This window comes from Brachypodium distachyon, chromosome 2 (genome assembly GCF_000005505.3).
Source record: "Brachypodium distachyon strain Bd21 chromosome 2, Brachypodium_distachyon_v3.0, whole genome shotgun sequence".
NCBI lineage: Eukaryota > Viridiplantae > Streptophyta > Magnoliopsida > Poales > Poaceae > Brachypodium > Brachypodium distachyon.
This window is the reverse complement of record NC_016132.3, coordinates 6581461-6597116: the sequence shown is the minus strand read 5'-3', so window position 1 is coordinate 6597116 and position 15656 is coordinate 6581461. Positions and strand designations below refer to the sequence as shown.

The 15656-nt window shown below is 42.8% G+C and overlaps 2 protein-coding genes and 1 long non-coding RNA gene across 3 annotated transcripts; 2 read left to right on the top strand and 1 right to left on the bottom strand.

Moving 5' to 3' along the window:
- Window positions 1-849: 849 nt before the first annotated feature.
- Window positions 850-7756, top strand: LOC100839500 (beta-amylase 1, chloroplastic). Its single transcript, XM_003566140.4, has 4 exons — window positions 850-1587; window positions 5914-6124; window positions 6213-6329; window positions 6902-7756. The coding sequence occupies exons 1-4, from the start codon at window positions 1037-1039 to the stop codon at window positions 7691-7693; spliced, it is 1671 nt and encodes a 556-aa protein (XP_003566188.1). The 5' UTR covers window positions 850-1036; the 3' UTR covers window positions 7694-7756.
- Window positions 7757-8177: 421 nt separating this feature from the next.
- LOC112270563 lies at window positions 8178-8965 on the top strand. Its single transcript, XR_002962821.1, has 2 exons — window positions 8178-8296; window positions 8497-8965. It is a non-coding gene; the product is annotated as an uncharacterized LOC112270563 (long non-coding RNA).
- Window positions 8827-14499, bottom strand: LOC100844863 (protein NLP3). The gene is made up of 5 exons (XM_003565499.4): window positions 14020-14499; window positions 12138-12700; window positions 11777-11824; window positions 10748-11690; window positions 8827-10083 (listed from the first exon to the last, which is right to left on the bottom strand). The coding sequence occupies exons 1-5, from the start codon at window positions 14324-14326 to the stop codon at window positions 9116-9118; spliced, it is 2829 nt and encodes a 942-aa protein (XP_003565547.1). The 5' UTR covers window positions 14327-14499; the 3' UTR covers window positions 8827-9115.
- Between the last annotated feature and the right edge of the window lie 1157 nt (window positions 14500-15656).

Below are 15656 nucleotides of genomic sequence, written 5' to 3'. Positions count from 1 at the left end.
CCTTCAAAATACGCTTCATAAAATGGTTACTCTCTTAATTGGTTGCTCATCACGCACCAAAAACCACAAGGGAAACTATATGCAAACATATGGAGTATTTATGTTTTTCCCTTTATATTTTATAAACCTCAGATGAATGATTTTAGTCAAAGTTCCTAAGGACCGGTTTGATTTCCCGTTACATGCTCTTGTTTTGTGTAGTTCAAGGCTAGGCGCTTTGTGATACTGTCAAACATATACCACAAAATAACGCTAAAGGCCTATTTGAATTGCAATGTCATGTCTGCTTGGATCTTACAGTATTGTGATTGCATTGAAGTTTCTTTGATTGAACAAAAGAAAAATAAGCAATCTTAAAAAGAAATTTGAGCGGATGGAAAATTTCCCACAAAATTTAGTGCCAATGAATACTTCAAAAATTGAATCAAATGACTCGCATAGGGAAAAAGTCCTCCAAAATTTCTATAAAAATCTTTTGAATCAAAGCGGCCGTAATCATATAATTTCCCAGCTTTTGCTAATTTCCAGTCGTTTGGCCATTTCAAAATCCAGGTAACCCTAAATACATAAAGCTCATTACCAAACCTAAAATAGCAGGTTTCAAAGTGCGGGAAATTTTAAAAAAATCCGCAAAAAAAATGTTAGTGTGATTTTGTTGCATAATCATCACTTACACAGAATAAGTTTTTTTTTATTTTTCAGCGCATTTTTTGTACACACACCATCTCATTCGCATGGACATTGACTCCTTTTCCATGAGTTTGAGAACAAACAAGAAAGAAAGGAGGTTTGCCTCCATTCCAGGAAAAGATCTCCGCTCTCCGGTTAACTGAAACCGTCCGTTGTTTAGCGTGAAGCCGCGGCGGAACAGCGAGTGAGCCCTGAGCAGCCTTCCCCAAGAGGAACAAAGAGACGGCGACGGAAGCTCCACGCTCTCGCCCGGACCACTGGAGCGCTACAAGCCACTGCGGTCGCCATCGCCGCACGAGCAGAGAGGAGGGAGAGGGGGAGAGAGAGAGAGCCCCTCCGGCCCCAAATGGCGGCGATCGCCGCGCCGCCGCACCCTCCCCTCGCCGTCTTCGCCAGTACAGCGCCCCTCCGAGGAGCCCGCTTCCGCCGCGCGCCACTCATCCGCGTGGCCTCCTCCTCCTCCTTCCCGCGCCGCCCCTGCTCCTCCTCCAACTCGTCGGCTTCGTTTTCCTCCTCGTCCTCTTCCTCCTACAGCGGTGGAGGAGACGGGGAAGGGGGAGGGGACGGGGGCGAGATCCACTACGTTTCGCCGCCTCCCCCGCCAGCCGCGCCCCCCGGGGCTCCCGTGTATGTCACGCTCCCCGCCGACGCCGTGGGCTCGGGGGGCCGCGTGGCGCGGAGGCGCGCTATGGCGGCTTCCCTTGCCGCGCTGGCGAGCGCCGGGGTGACGGGGGTGGCAGTGGAGCTGTGGTGGGGCGTCGTGGAGCGCGGGGGCCCCGGGGAGTACGACTGGGCGGGGTACCTCGAGCTAGCCGGCATGGCGCGGCGCTACGGGCTCCGCATGCGCGCCATCCTCGCCTTCCACCAGTGCGGCGCCGGGCCTCATGACTCATTCTGGTGCGTCTCGCTTCTGCCCTCTGCTCTAAACGTGCCTATTTTGCTTTGCGGCTCTTCTGTTAGGTTGTGCCAAATGTTAAAGGGTTTATATTCGACTGTGTTTGAAGTCATCATGTTGAAGCTCTCGTGGTAAATGTGTAGGGAGAAGGCTGCATTTTAAACCATTTTGTGGGCATTAATGAGAAGTGGTGAATTTAGGTTGGTTTATACTAGTGTGATTGAACTCTATGGAATTTAAGGAAGTCAGTGCAATGAATTATCACAAGAGTGTGCTGTGTCTTCAAATTTGGATATGGCCACCACCACTAGACCAGAAACTTATTTTGTAGTTTGTGCCAGTGTTATGGTAGACCTAGGAGTCGAACATTCCAGATGAAGCTGTACGAAAGAAACAACTTACAGAGTCTTCTCACTGAGCAAGAGTTGTGCCATGACATCAGTCATGGATGTAGCACATGAAAAAGTGTTGAAGATGTGACCTTACATGTTTTACTGTACATGTTGCATTGCATGTTGAGCAGATTTTTATTTTTATTTTTTGAGATTCAGTAACCTTTAATATTCACAACTTGTTGTTTTGTTTTGATATATGTACATACTTGTTGCAATGATGATAGAAGTACTTTATCGTGTTTATGCCTTTTTAAACCATGTTCAAGAGATGAGAATTTGATCAGGATGAAATGGTAATTTTACTGTTTTCTTTTCAAAAGTTGACATGCAACTAATTGTCCTTCAAAGCATTAAAAATGTATCACCATTCAACTTGGGAAACTAGGTTGGCATCATACCCATTGTTCTGTTGTTCACTGTGGATCTTAACTCAAAGAGCACATATTCCAAAGAACAGTATGTGGTGGCTGAACCAACCTAGCACTTGAACAAATGTGATTGCTTATGTGCACCCCATATGGAGATATACTATATATAGAGAGAACAGAAGGTCCTCTGAAGTTTTTAGTTTTTACATGTAACAAGGTTATGCTAAAGTATGGCTTGTCACTACTATTAATGCATCGATGCAGATCTCGTCCAGCGGTAAACCATCACCTTCGATCTTTTCAGCAAAGGCACAGAAGACACCTTATTGAGCACATGTCCTCCAGAATGTTGTGCAAGTTCCGTTGGCTCATTTTGGTTCTTGTGACAGTGGGGGCATTACCGAACAATGCATTAATAGTAGTGACAAGCCATACTTTAGCATAACCTTGTTAGTTTCTCAGTCGCCTAAGAAATAGTTATTTCTCAGTCAACAATCGTAGCCATCCAATCAAGATTTTCTTATCCATCGGACCTACATTAATCTTACACGAATCTCAATGATTGAATCAAAAGGTTGTTATCATCGACTAAGAAATAGTTATTTCTCAGTCGCCTAAGAAATAGCAAAACCATATAGGTTATCTTGACTTGCCTCCTAAGATGAGAATTCCCTAAAATGGTCTCCTAACATAACAGGGACTCAAATATTACTGTATCTCTAACTTGCCTAATCCTATTACTGACTCTTTCAGAATCTTTCTCCGTGATTTCTTTGGTCCATGAACTGCTCCTGCTCCTTCCCTTTTGCTCCAGGGGCTGACGCCACAATATTTTTCCTACTGGAGAAACAACTCATCCTCGATCTGGAATTCAAGGAGGTCCTTCATCGTGCAACACTTAAAGGTAGAAAAGGTGTTGGCAGTGATATCCCTTGATGAAATTCCTATACGAATTGGAACATAGCCCCTTCTCCTTCTCCCTGCAATCTCTGAAGCTGTCAAATGGTGGAAAAACCCAGCTCCATATGCCAGTTAACGCATCAGATAGACAGACTCACTTTTCAGCTAGAGTGGTATTAGAGGGATCCTTCATCCTTGCAAACATCCAGGATTGCGGTACACATAGGGCAGTGAGGAGGGCTTCAATAACGGTCCAGTCTCTGGCAGAGTCAGCATTAGTGAGGGGTCCACAGTTAGTGCTATCATACTAACCCTGTCAGATCAGGCAATCCTGTTGTGACTTTGGGAGTCTGGCGGCAACAAAGGAAGGTCGGCTGGCTCAGGAAGTAGTCCATCACCGGTCGGTTTCCTTTTCTTCCTTTTTTTAAATGTCCATCGATCCCTGCTAGATCCTGAATTCCTGATGTACTGCCACCAAATTCTTCTGAAGTTCAGGTGAACTTTCCTTCTGCTGATTGCTGCGATAGGTTATAACCAACCTCAATTCAATGTTCGCCTGCTACTTGTCTGCCTTGGAAGCCATGGATGCAAATCTGATATGTATTGTGTGCCCCTTTTGCTGCAAAGATTTAGGGATGATTCACTCACAGACGAGATTGTCATTGACTAGTAGGTGTTGTGGGTGGTAGTTACATCTAGGGCAGCGGGGCGAAGAGTGAAAACTGCAGTTGGTTGCAAATAACAACTGATGAGAGGATATTATTTAACAACATACACCTGAATGTAGAATATCTTGACTTGACTCCTAACATAAGAACTCCCTAATATGGACTCTTGACATGCATGGATTCAACTCTTACTATATCCTCTTCTGGTCTATTTCCTCATCTTCCTTCCGGATTGCGTACATGGATTATTGCTGCTCCTTCATTTTCGACCTCTGCTGCTCCTGGGGTCTGGCGCTCATGCCAATCTCCCAACAAGGTAATGAAGGAGCAAATGAAGTATGAAGCTTAAGCATTTCCATACTTTCGAGGTGACTATAAGCTTACAACTATGAGTTCATTTGGTTGCCAACATTTGATGATCATGATAATGATTGCTACAAAGACATTGAGATGGGTGACACAGAGGATCTATTACAGCAGGAATTACTGGTATCCACCTAGGTCTGCGTCCTGCCTTAATTGGATAGGACAATTATACTTTATATTTAGCTCCCTTTGTGATGTTCGATTCTTAAGAAACTTTTACTCATTTTTAGGAAAATAATCTAGCTCTGTCCCCTCACCGTGAGCATCTGAACAATTCTTAGGAAACATTTACTCATTTTTAGTATGTTCATGTTGAATGTAGAGCCATGGGGAGCCATGCGCAAAAAAAAAGAAAGAATCTAGAGCCACCGGGAGCCTGTGTTGAACCTCCGCACAATGTTGTAGAGCTATCTATGTGAACATAAACATGCACAATTCCTGCTATTACATGTCGTTGGTGCCTACTGGAGCCCAGCCATTAATGTGCATGGCATGCAAATAACTTTGTTTTCAATATTTATTTTGGGATGTAATATATGATATATGTATAAAGAATCTAGAGCCACCGGGAGCCTGTGTTGAACCTCCGCACAATGTTGTAGAGCTATCTATGTGAACATAAACATGCACAATTCCTGCTATTACATGTCGTTTGTGCCTACTAGAGCCGAGCCATTAATGTGCATGGCATGCAAATAACTTTGTTTTCAATATTTATTTTGGGATGTATATATGATATATGAACAAACAGTTGGACACAGTTGATGATGTTGTTAAATCTGCTTGCCCATCAAATTAGCATGAAGACCTAACTGGGTTGGTTAGAAATTGGAGTATTTTTCGCGTGAACAAGGTTTGAAATCTATCAGCACCAAAGAGATTGATTGGGGCCATAGTGACAATTTGTGCTCCTTGGTATTTAAGCACGTCATGACAATGATGCTGTGTCATTGGCATCAAGCCACTATATCAATGTTATTCCATTTTTTGTGGGCTAGACTATGTGCTTTACTCATTGGCCCAACCGCCCAAGTTGTGACAGAAAAATATGGGTCCATCCCAAATTGCTACGAACCTTTTCAATATGGTAAAACGGGAAGGCACATGGTGTATGATCATCATAGATCATACATCAATTGTAACCCGTTGATGCAACTGCTAAAGCAAAATATGTCTGACATTTTAGCAGTGGCTTCTCCCAAGAATTTTTATTGGTGGAACATGGGAAAACAAATTGGTTTCTGGCATGCCAAATGTGTCAGGCTGTTGGCAATTGCACACACACAAATGATCCACCAATTTGGTGGTAACACTGAACTTGAAGCATTTATTCAGTATAATCTACTTTAAAAAGTGGTCGGACCCTTCCCCGGACCCTGCGCAAGCGGGAGCTACGTGCACCGGGCTGCCCTCTTTTTAATCTACTTTAAAAAGTCTATATGGACTACTAACCCACGTACATTTGTCGGAATATCACTTAATAAAATTCTTTCTTTTTTCCCACTCTGCTATGTTTACTGTCTTGCTCTTTCAACCTAGTCCTTTATTCTTGACATACACAACCAAACTAGTGACAAGTCTATTTCATTCGTTCTCAAGATATCTCTTTCTGCTAATTTTGCCTACTTCAGGGTACCTCTTCCACAATGGGTGCTTGAGGAAATGGATAATATGCCAGACTTGTCATATACTGATAGATACCAACGGAGAAACAAAGAGTACATCTCATTGGGATGCGACATTCTTCCACTTCTGAAGGGAAGATCACCTATGCAAGCTTATTCGGACTTGATGAGAAGCTTTCGGGACACTTTCAAGGAGTACCTTGGGGCCATTGTGACAGTTTGTGCTCTCCTTTGGAATTTAAGCACATCATGCTTATTTTACACCAGCAACAGGTCGTAAGCCTCTTATAGCTATTGTCTTTCAGGAGGTTCAAGTTGGAATGGGCCCAGGAGGTGAGCTTAGGTATCCATCATGCCCGACCGAGAAACTATATCAGCCAGGCAGCTCATCTGAACTTGGGGAATTTCAGTGTTATGACAAGGTACACAGTGAATGATGATCCTTAATCTTTATTATCACTTTAATATGAAAAGTTTTTGCGTGTTCAGTGAATATTCGTTTTTGGGCATATATGATGATTGCACCTAAGTACAAGCCCTAGTGTAATGTGTAGGTTTTACACTCACCTGTTTACAGCAACTAGAACTTTGTGTAATCAGCCAACTGCCAACTTATATGGGAGATGAACTTAATGTCTTAAAACCCACTTGGCATGCATTCAGCTTATATCAAACTTTGAGTGGCTTTAGTTTATTCAAGAGGGGCATGAGTGCATGAATAAGCTGCCCTCTTGGGCCTGTTTGGAAGCCACGAGTTGAACCTAAAGAAATGGTTACATTGCGTGCTTATTCCCTTACCTATCCTTTTAAGGAAGTAATGCTGAATTAGACAGAAAAAAACGTGCATGCATTTATTTAGGTTAAACCACAGTAAACGGCTTTCTATTATGAAACAGCAATCCTGTTTGTGTTATTGCATGGCTCTTCTGATTACTGGAGTATCTAGCATCAAAAGACAGGGTTGTAATCACTTTGTTCTGCTGTACTTGGACAGTTCATGCAAGCATCATTGAGCTCTCATGCACGGATTCTTGGGATTCAAGAATGGGGAGAGGGTGGTCCAGCTGGCACAGATGCCATACGGCAGAACCCTGAAGAAACTAATTTTTTCCGTGCCGATGGAGGATGCTGGAGTACACCCTATGGTCGATTTTTCCTCGAGTGGTATTCAGGAATGCTTCTTCTCCATGGAGAGAGGTTATGCACGATTGCTGATGCTATCTTTTCTGGCACTGGCGTGACCATCTCAGGAAAGGTTTCTGGCATACATTGGCACTATTATACATGTTCACACCCATCTGAGCTGACAGCTGGTTACTACAATACATTATTAAGAGATGGTTATCTTCCTATTGCTCAAATGTTCTCTAGATATAAAGCTGCCTTGTGCTGCAGTTGTTTTGACCTGAGGGATGCGGAAAGAAACAATTCTCAGAGCAGTCCAGAAGGTACTCTCCGGCAACTTATGGCTGCCGCTAAAATATGTAATCTACCTCTTAATGGTGAAAACTCTGTGACAAGGCTGGATGATACATCACTGAGTCAAGTCATAAGAAGCTCAAGGCTCTACTCAGGCGGTACTTCGGGAACATCTTTTTCATTCAATTATGTTAGAATGAACAAAAGTTTATTCGAGTTCCAAAATTGGAATCGGTTTACCAAGTTTGTTAGGAAAATGTCAGATGCCAGAACCTTTCTAGCTAGATTAAACTTCAGGAGAGGACACCAATGTCTACCTTCAGTGTCAGTTGTTTGGGTTGTTAACAGGGCCTCTGTATACACATGAAATTTTGTTAAAGTGTCTGTCAAACGTGTACCTATAATTTTAATTATAAACGATTCAAGAACATTGAGTAGAGTCAAAAAAATCCTCATTGCGGGCGCAACCCACTGTGAAAATAGTTTTTGTGAGTTTAAAAAAATGTGGAAAAACCCATTGATGTGCAATATGCTATAGCATGAGCATTTAAAAGAAATAATACAAACACATGACCATTTGTGAACCATAGAAAAAATAAATTTGTTCATGTATAGTTTCTAGAGTGATACTTTATTTGTTGTCTTTTTTTTGTAATGCACATAATATGTCATATTCTTGCACAAATGTTGTCAAGCGTTCATGTTACATTTAGTACATCCTTGATTTTGTTTTCAATCTTTTTTTATGAAACTTCGAGATGCGTATTCAAGTAGTCATGGAAAATTCGCTTTGTCGGAGAATTTATGCTCAGTGGACTCTTTTTCTTTTCCCCCTCTGGCAGGAGGGGAAAGGTTGTTTAAGTCTCAAAATTCCAGTTTGATTGAAGGTTATGCCTCTTTGGGCAAGGTGACTAGCTCCTCGCCAAATCTTGATATTTTGTGATGTGCAGCGACACCTGTACAATTTGAGGTACGGGACCACAGGTGCAAACATCTACGTGGAACACCTCATTGCACATGCTAGCATTAACCTCAGAAACCATGCATTGTCGAGTATTTTCTTCTATCTACGAGCTGTCATCTGAAAGCTGTGGTCTTCAAATCTTGCCCCAACTGCATTATCATCCATTTATTATCCATGTAGGCCCTAATCGTGCAGAGCTTGTACAGGTGGCATAAAATAAATATTGTAGATTTTGTGCGGGAAATGGCGACTAATCCAACTGGAAACTTCGCTTTGTCTATTCTGAAATGAAAATGAGTGATGCAATACGTGAACAGTTCCTCAACAATACTGGATGGACAAGTCTACTAGCAGCAGCTGGATTCTAAACACCAATTCTATCAATGCACAAGATCAAAATCAATAGTATAGCTCAAGCTGGACCAAATAAGTTTCCAACAGCAGAAAGGTAGCACACGAAACAGGCATTCTTTCCTAGCCAAAATGACAAAAAAGAAGAGGCTCAAACTCAAGGGGAATTATTGAAGAAAAGGAAGGAACCTACAAAGCTGTTCAATTTCTGGACAACAAAGAGTCATATTACAACAATTTCGGTTTATAACTGTACCACTAGAATTTCCAGCACCACATGCGAAATATGTACAGCATTGACAACACGTGTGTTTTGTGGAGTTACACATAATCATACAAAAAATATTGGTACGGTAACCGAACACAATGAAGCTGCTAAAGCTATCTAGCAACAGAACTAGCTTAACAACTGACCTCATGGAACAGGAACTTGTACATACCATTGAAGAAAACTTTTAAAAGGTGACTTGCATATCAACCAGAGCTTCCACAAGAGCTACCAATGTGGGCCGCAATATCGCTAACCAATAGCCTGATGACATGGCTGCGAGAATGCCGGGAGATCTCCATGCATTCTTCCAAGTCCGCATTGCAAGCCAACTTCACCCACTCATGATCATCGTCAAGGTACTTGATATCGAACATGCCAACATCCATCCTCAGCCTTTTGGCCACTTCATCTTTCAATACCATAACGTTGCTAGAACATGGGAATCGGAACCTTACAATGTCTTCCTTAAAACTCGCCTTTATCGTCACGGTCCCCGAATTCTGCATTGGCCCGAAATTGCTGGGAGGGGCAAACTTTGGTTTGTCAGTAGCTGAAGTGAAGAAATTCTTCAAATCTTTGGAACTACCAGAATCCTCAATGAGCATCCTGGAAAGTGGAAGCTCTGGTTCTTGGAAAGGCTCTTTTGTGAACCCCTCAGGATTTGGTTGTGGTTCCAAGAATGTTGAAGCGATAGGCTTGCAAACAAATGTCTGGTTCGCAGGACTTCCCTGACACGAGCCCTCTGAAGTACGTGAATTTATACTGCCTTCTCCTGATGAACTTCTTGAGAGAGAAACTTTGTCTGCTTCAAGTTGGACATTGTTGCTAGTGTCTACAAATCCTTGCTGCGGCATGACTAGACCAAAGTGGCTACCATTTTCTAGGGACTTTTGCAAAGATGAATCTCTGTCGCCATCAACAGCAGGATTTGAAAGTTCTGCTTTACTTTGATTTGCTCTCTCTATATTGAAAGAATCTGATGAAGGGCCAACAGGAATAGTAGGAAGAGGACCTGTTATAGACGTGAGATTAAATGCCGCATCCGAGCCTTGAACAGACTCAATAACCTGCTTTAATTTCGAGAGAGACCGGTTGACCTTGTTGATTTTGCGAGATGGCCAGCGAGAAATCCCATGTTGCCTGCAGATGCGCTTCATGGTTGTGGGGCACACTGTCAAATAGAAAAATGATAATTTAGGTATGCCAACAATATCCACAAGTCAAACCCCTATACAGTCATTATCACTGCAAGATTCAATGTCCTATGCATGTATTTTGTCTTTTAGATTCAGAACGAAATGGTGTCAAAGGAAGTCAACTGTAAAAAGTATTCTAAAATAAAAGAAGCCATCCTAGGAGATACATAATTATGATTCATGCACAAGCTCAATTTTTGTTTCCTTCAGAGAATCACAACAAGCAAATCAGGCTATTGGCACTTGGCAGTATCTGGTGAAGGTAGGCATATTAAAAGAAATTTGTTTTGCTAGATTGCTTCTGCAAATATGACAGCAAAATTCCTCATTGTTTCCACTTCAACCAATCATTGACATATGATATGACTAGAAATGTACTTCTTTGCAGGAGACATAGCGTTTATTGATCCTACATTTCTACTGCATGTAGATGTGTATGAATGGACCCTAAACAACAAAATGTAAGTGGTTAGGTGGCTCAAGTTTACCTAAACCCAAGGAAACAAAACAATAGATCTAGTTTCAATCTCAAATGCCAACTAGTGTGGGCAGCAAGCACAAACAGTAAAACCCAAAAGTAGGGGAATTGTAAACTTAAATAGATTGTCAAATTCCTAAATTTAAATAGTCAAAGCGTACCACCAAGGCTTTTTGCAGCATTTTTCAGGCTTCCAGAAAAATATTGCTGAAGAACTTCTAAACTGATAGTTTTTTCAGCTTTTCCTCGTCTCCTTTCAGGTTGTTTGTTGCTTTTGTGAAGCAATGAAGAATCAGAAGCACCACTACCATTTGGCCTGGAGACAGACGTGCCATTGTTTTGAGAGTTATCATCAGCCAACACATGTCCCTCTGATACTTTATTATTCCCTTTATCAAACTCGTGGACTCCATTTGTATCGTCTTCAGGCGATTCACGAAAGCAACCTTCAGAGTTCCCAAAATGCCCAGTTGTCTTGAAATCTTCATTTTCAATTATTAGCACATTACTAAGTTGAAGAGAAGCCTCATTGGAGGCCCCATTATCAGCTACCTTTAGATTACGGAGACACTGATTTATGAGACCTAATATAGACTCCAACAAGGCATTTTGATCATCTTCGTCTCTGCAACTGGGTGGCAGGAAAAACTCTAATATATAATAATCATCTCCAGTGTAAGGACTTTGCAAACATACCGCAAAGCAGCCAGCCAATCCAAACATGCGAGCATAGTGCACAAGGGGATACTCCACCTTACAGAACTGACTAATATCTTTCGAAAAACAAGGTCTGTGATAGATAAAAGCCTTTCCAGAAACTCCTTGTCCCTTCTGCAGGTGATGCTCTATACAAGCATCTCTAAATCCCCACATGTGGGCATCAATAACATGAAACGCTACATCACTGGTTGACATGCATACCTCCCCCATGCAACTTCCATCAAAGCTCAAGCAACTTTTCTTAACACCACCACCATGCGCCAATACACTTCGATACTTGCAAGGGACCCAAGTTTGTGCTAAAGGAAGCTTGTGCTCTTCACATACGACTGTCAAGATCTCTAGTATCTCCACCAGAGCAGATTGACGACCTTCATTACATATCTGATTATGCAAGAAACAAATAAACACATAAATGGGCCATGGAAGAAATAGTAGAGATTAATTGTCCATGCTGATTGAATGCTCACCTGGACATTTGGATGGTCCAATATCTCAGTGCTTTTAAGATTTACTGCCTGCACAATAGCATACAAAATATGACTAAAATGTAACAGAAATAAGGGTTCAAGAAACTTATGCTACATGTGGTTTCTACAACCAGTGACTAAGGATATGATGTCCACATATCCAAGCAATGTCACCTGAAAGCTCATGTGACATAAAAAATGGTTTGGCTATTTCTCAGGCAACTGAGAAGAGAAATAACTATTTCTAAGTCACCTCTAAGAACCATCTGATCTAAACATGAAGTTTTTGCAACTACAAAAGAGATGAGAAGATTTTGATGGGACGACTATGAATGTTGACTGAGCAAAATAAAAGACTAACCTCAAGAGCTTTGCAGACTTTATCGACCTCGTCGGCATAGTTTATCTTCTTCGATGTCATTATAAGTTCAACAACAGCAATACAAGACTGAACAGAAGGATCAAAAACAGGCAAAGCAACAGTACCATGAACATTGTAACTGATAGCATGGTTAAGGCGTGGATACTCAGTGCTGCTATAATACTGCACATTTGGTGTCCACTCAGGCACTTTTTGCTTATAGACACGCCCAGGTAACCCAAGCTCTCCAGCATTATCTCCATCTATGGAGAACATGTACATCATGGATACAGCTCTGTACTGAAGTAGCCCAATGCTCTGGTGGTCAAGTACAAATGGTTGTCCTGACGTAGTAAGCACGTAGCGATCTCCACTCTTAACCGGTGCCCAAACCTGAACCAACAGATGCTGATCTGTCGACTCCTTGAAGTACCTGAGAGCATGTGTAAGCTTCTCCTTAAACAAACAAGAGCTGTTTGTGCTATCGTCATGCAGAGATAGGTGAATCTGCCATTTGTTGTTGTTAAGTCGTTCAACCCTCTTACTTGCTGTGTCCGAATTCCCTGGATAGCAAAAGAGGTGCAGCATATTGTGAGGGGAAAAAGGCTAAGAACATAGAATAACAAAGGAATAACATTGCTAATTACCTAAGTAATACATTTTGCTATGATCAACCATTCAATCTACAACCTAGCGCTAATGTGAGTATCTGAGAAGTAAATACCTATTTCAAGAAGGACCAAATATGTTTCTGAGAGACATCATGTTTGTTAACTTAATGCATCAATGCTGACAATAAAATGAAGCAAATCAACAGTACCACACGTTCTATCTTCAATTGAAGAGTATTTCTCGAAACACCAAACAATGTAATGGAACTTGATTAACAATTAAGAGAAGGCAAAAGCGTTGCTTTCTTTTCTCTGTACCCTTCAGCTTCTGCTGTTTCTTCTTCTTATGTTGGCTTTCTTTTGTGTACATCGTGTGTTATTTCAACACTTTCCTCCGATACAAATTGAAGAAAAAGTGAAATGGAGAAGTCCTAATTTATTTAGCACATAAGCAAAGTTCATTTCGTTGTTTCCCTTCCAAAATACTATAATAATATAATGAGACAAAGTAAGACATTATCCAACAGCTTCAACTTTGAATAAAATCTAGTGCCGTCATAGCCCACCACCAAATCTACTAAATACGCGAGCTCGCTTTGGAGGAATCACACCACCACTAATGAGGGACACAGCCACAAGTAGTTTGTGCACTGGATAAAGTAAAATGACTCAGGCAACAATAGCAGAAGAAAATGACCCCCATATATTAGTAATAATTAGCAAGTAATCCCGTCTCCAAGTGGAATCCAACAAGCCACCAACCAATTTTATCAATCATTTGCACTGGCCACGCATTACCCCCACGTAGTCAGACAGAAAGCCAAGATTTTCCACACTAATTAAACATCATTGCAACTGGGATAATGATTTCACAACATGTTATCCATCTTGTTGGATTAGCAACTGCATTCTGTTTCCTCGAGAAATTCATAAGCCGAGTCATATGCAACCAACAAACGTGCCAAAAGGAGGCACAAAGAAAAATAAAAAGTCAAACGCAAAGCTCGGAAACTTCGTGCATCGTACAGCACAGAAAAGGTTAGCGTCCTAATAACGACTAGAGTAACAGCAGGATTCGAGCCGCCCCTGTGTGCCAGCCTTGGAGCAAAAATATTCCGAGGAACCAATCGATTCGATAAGCCAAACCAGAGATAGGAACAAAATCACGAGAGAACCTCCTTAAACATCTCGCGCTTCTCCTCGAATCGTTCCAAATCGTATACGATCCAGGAAGGGGAAAAACAGTCTCAGTAAAGTCTAACAAGGCTCACCGGAGCGGGCTCGTTGGACGTCCTCGGCGGCCGCGGCCGCGGCAGCGGCAGCGGCCACAGCAGCGTTCTCCGCCGCCGCGGAGACGGGCGGCGGTCCCACCTCGATCGGCAGCAGCTGGCGGTCGTCGAAGAGCCAGAGCGGGGAGGGCGGCGCGAGCCAGGACGAGGACGCCACGGGCAGCGTCGTAAGCGGCGGCGGGGAGGAGGAGACGGAGGAGAAGAAGAGCGAGGTCGTGAGCGAGTCGAAGGGCCACATGTCGCTGGCCCCGCCGTCGGCGTGAGAGGCGGAGGAAGGGTCGATGTCCATATCGAAAACCCCCGGAGCACCCCGCGCGCGCGCGCTCGAGCTCAGGCTGCGTTGCGTCGGCGGCGGCGGCGGGTGAGGACGAGGAGGCGGCGACGGGACGGGGTGAGCAGCAAAGGAGGCGGCAGGGGGAGGCTGCTGGGTGCCATATGTGGGGGATCGATCAAGCGTGGCTGTTGGGAGAGATGTGGCGGGTAGTGGACCAGAATAATAATAAAATAAAAATGGCGTGGACCCCTCTGCGGCGTCTGTCGCTGCAGGTGGGGCCGGCCTTGCTCCCTTGCTACTTGGTGGAATCACACGCACATTGTCTGGAGGCGGAGGAGATGCGTATTCTATTTGCTAGAAGGCACCCCGGAATCTACCACGGCAAGTAGGCAGGGTGGTGCTGGTCTAGCTGGTGGACCGGCGGCGGTTTCTTATGCTTTTTTTTAAGAGATAGTGGTTTATGTGATTTAGAATAAATCTTGTTTACGAGAGTTCAGTTAGAGGTATCTGCATATTGCAATTAACATACTAGTAGCACGAGTATGTGGTGTTTATTAATGTGTTCGTGATAATTGATTCTGAATTGTTAGTCGCGGATAGGTGGTCGATGATGTTTATGAAATTAAACTATAGTTAAACTTTGTTTACAGGGACCAAATTATTTATACGTGGCATGTGTCATGTCGAGTACGGATGTTATTATTTTCCTGTGGGAAGAACTAAACAAGGAAGTTGAATCTTGCGGCTTTGATGTTGTCAACGCTCCATTTTCGTGGGAGACAAAAAGGAAATGATGTGACTAGCTAGATTGATATGTCTATGGTGGCTATAGTTACTAAAATAGTGTTGTGATCCTTTCAGTGGGAAAATATAGTGGGGATGCATATAATTAAGTTAAGTGATGCATCCAACTACTTAGTTGATGATATTTTAAAAAAAATTACGGTCACGGTGAAACGTACTCCCTCCGTTTCATGTTAACTTAATATGACACGGAGGGAGTATAGTCACATGCAACATGTAAAGTTCTGATCTGAAGAAACAATCAGACCAAGTTACCTTCATGTACTCGGCTGATCCAATTGGTTAGTTGATGGTATTTTTTAAAATCATGGTCACAATAAAACATATAATTGTATGGACCACACATGCGCGTTGGCTCTAGAACCACGCATGTAAAACTGTTGGCAGTTGGCACCGCGTCATCCGCCAAGCAACCCAGGTTTTACAGCAACGGAACAAGAAACGTTGGTCAGTCATAGCGGCACTAGTCCGCCGCATCTCACGTTCCAGCCGACGACCTTCGCCAGTTGCAACCCGCCCCTCGTTCGCGACAAGACGAGAA

Coding starts and splice junctions, on each gene's coding strand:
- LOC100839500 (XM_003566140.4), top strand. CDS start 1,037: ATGGCGGCGATCGCCGCGCCGCCGCACCCTCCCCTCGCCGTCTTCGCC. Junction 1,588..5,913: donor GGGCCTCATGACTCATTCTG/GTGCGTCTCGCT, acceptor TGCCTACTTCAG/GGTACCTCTTCCACAATGGG. Junction 6,330..6,901: donor AATTTCAGTGTTATGACAAG/GTACACAGTGAA, acceptor GTACTTGGACAG/TTCATGCAAGCATCATTGAG.
- LOC100844863 (XM_003565499.4), bottom strand. CDS start 14,326: ATGGACATCGACCCTTCCTCCGCCTCTCACGCCGACGGCGGGGCCAGC. Junction 11,691..11,776: donor TGGACCATCCAAATGTCCAG/GTGAGCATTCAA, acceptor TTGCATAATCAG/ATATGTAATGAAGGTCGTCA. Junction 10,084..10,747: donor TGCTGCAAAAAGCCTTGGTG/GTACGCTTTGAC, acceptor TCTATTTGACAG/TGTGCCCCACAACCATGAAG.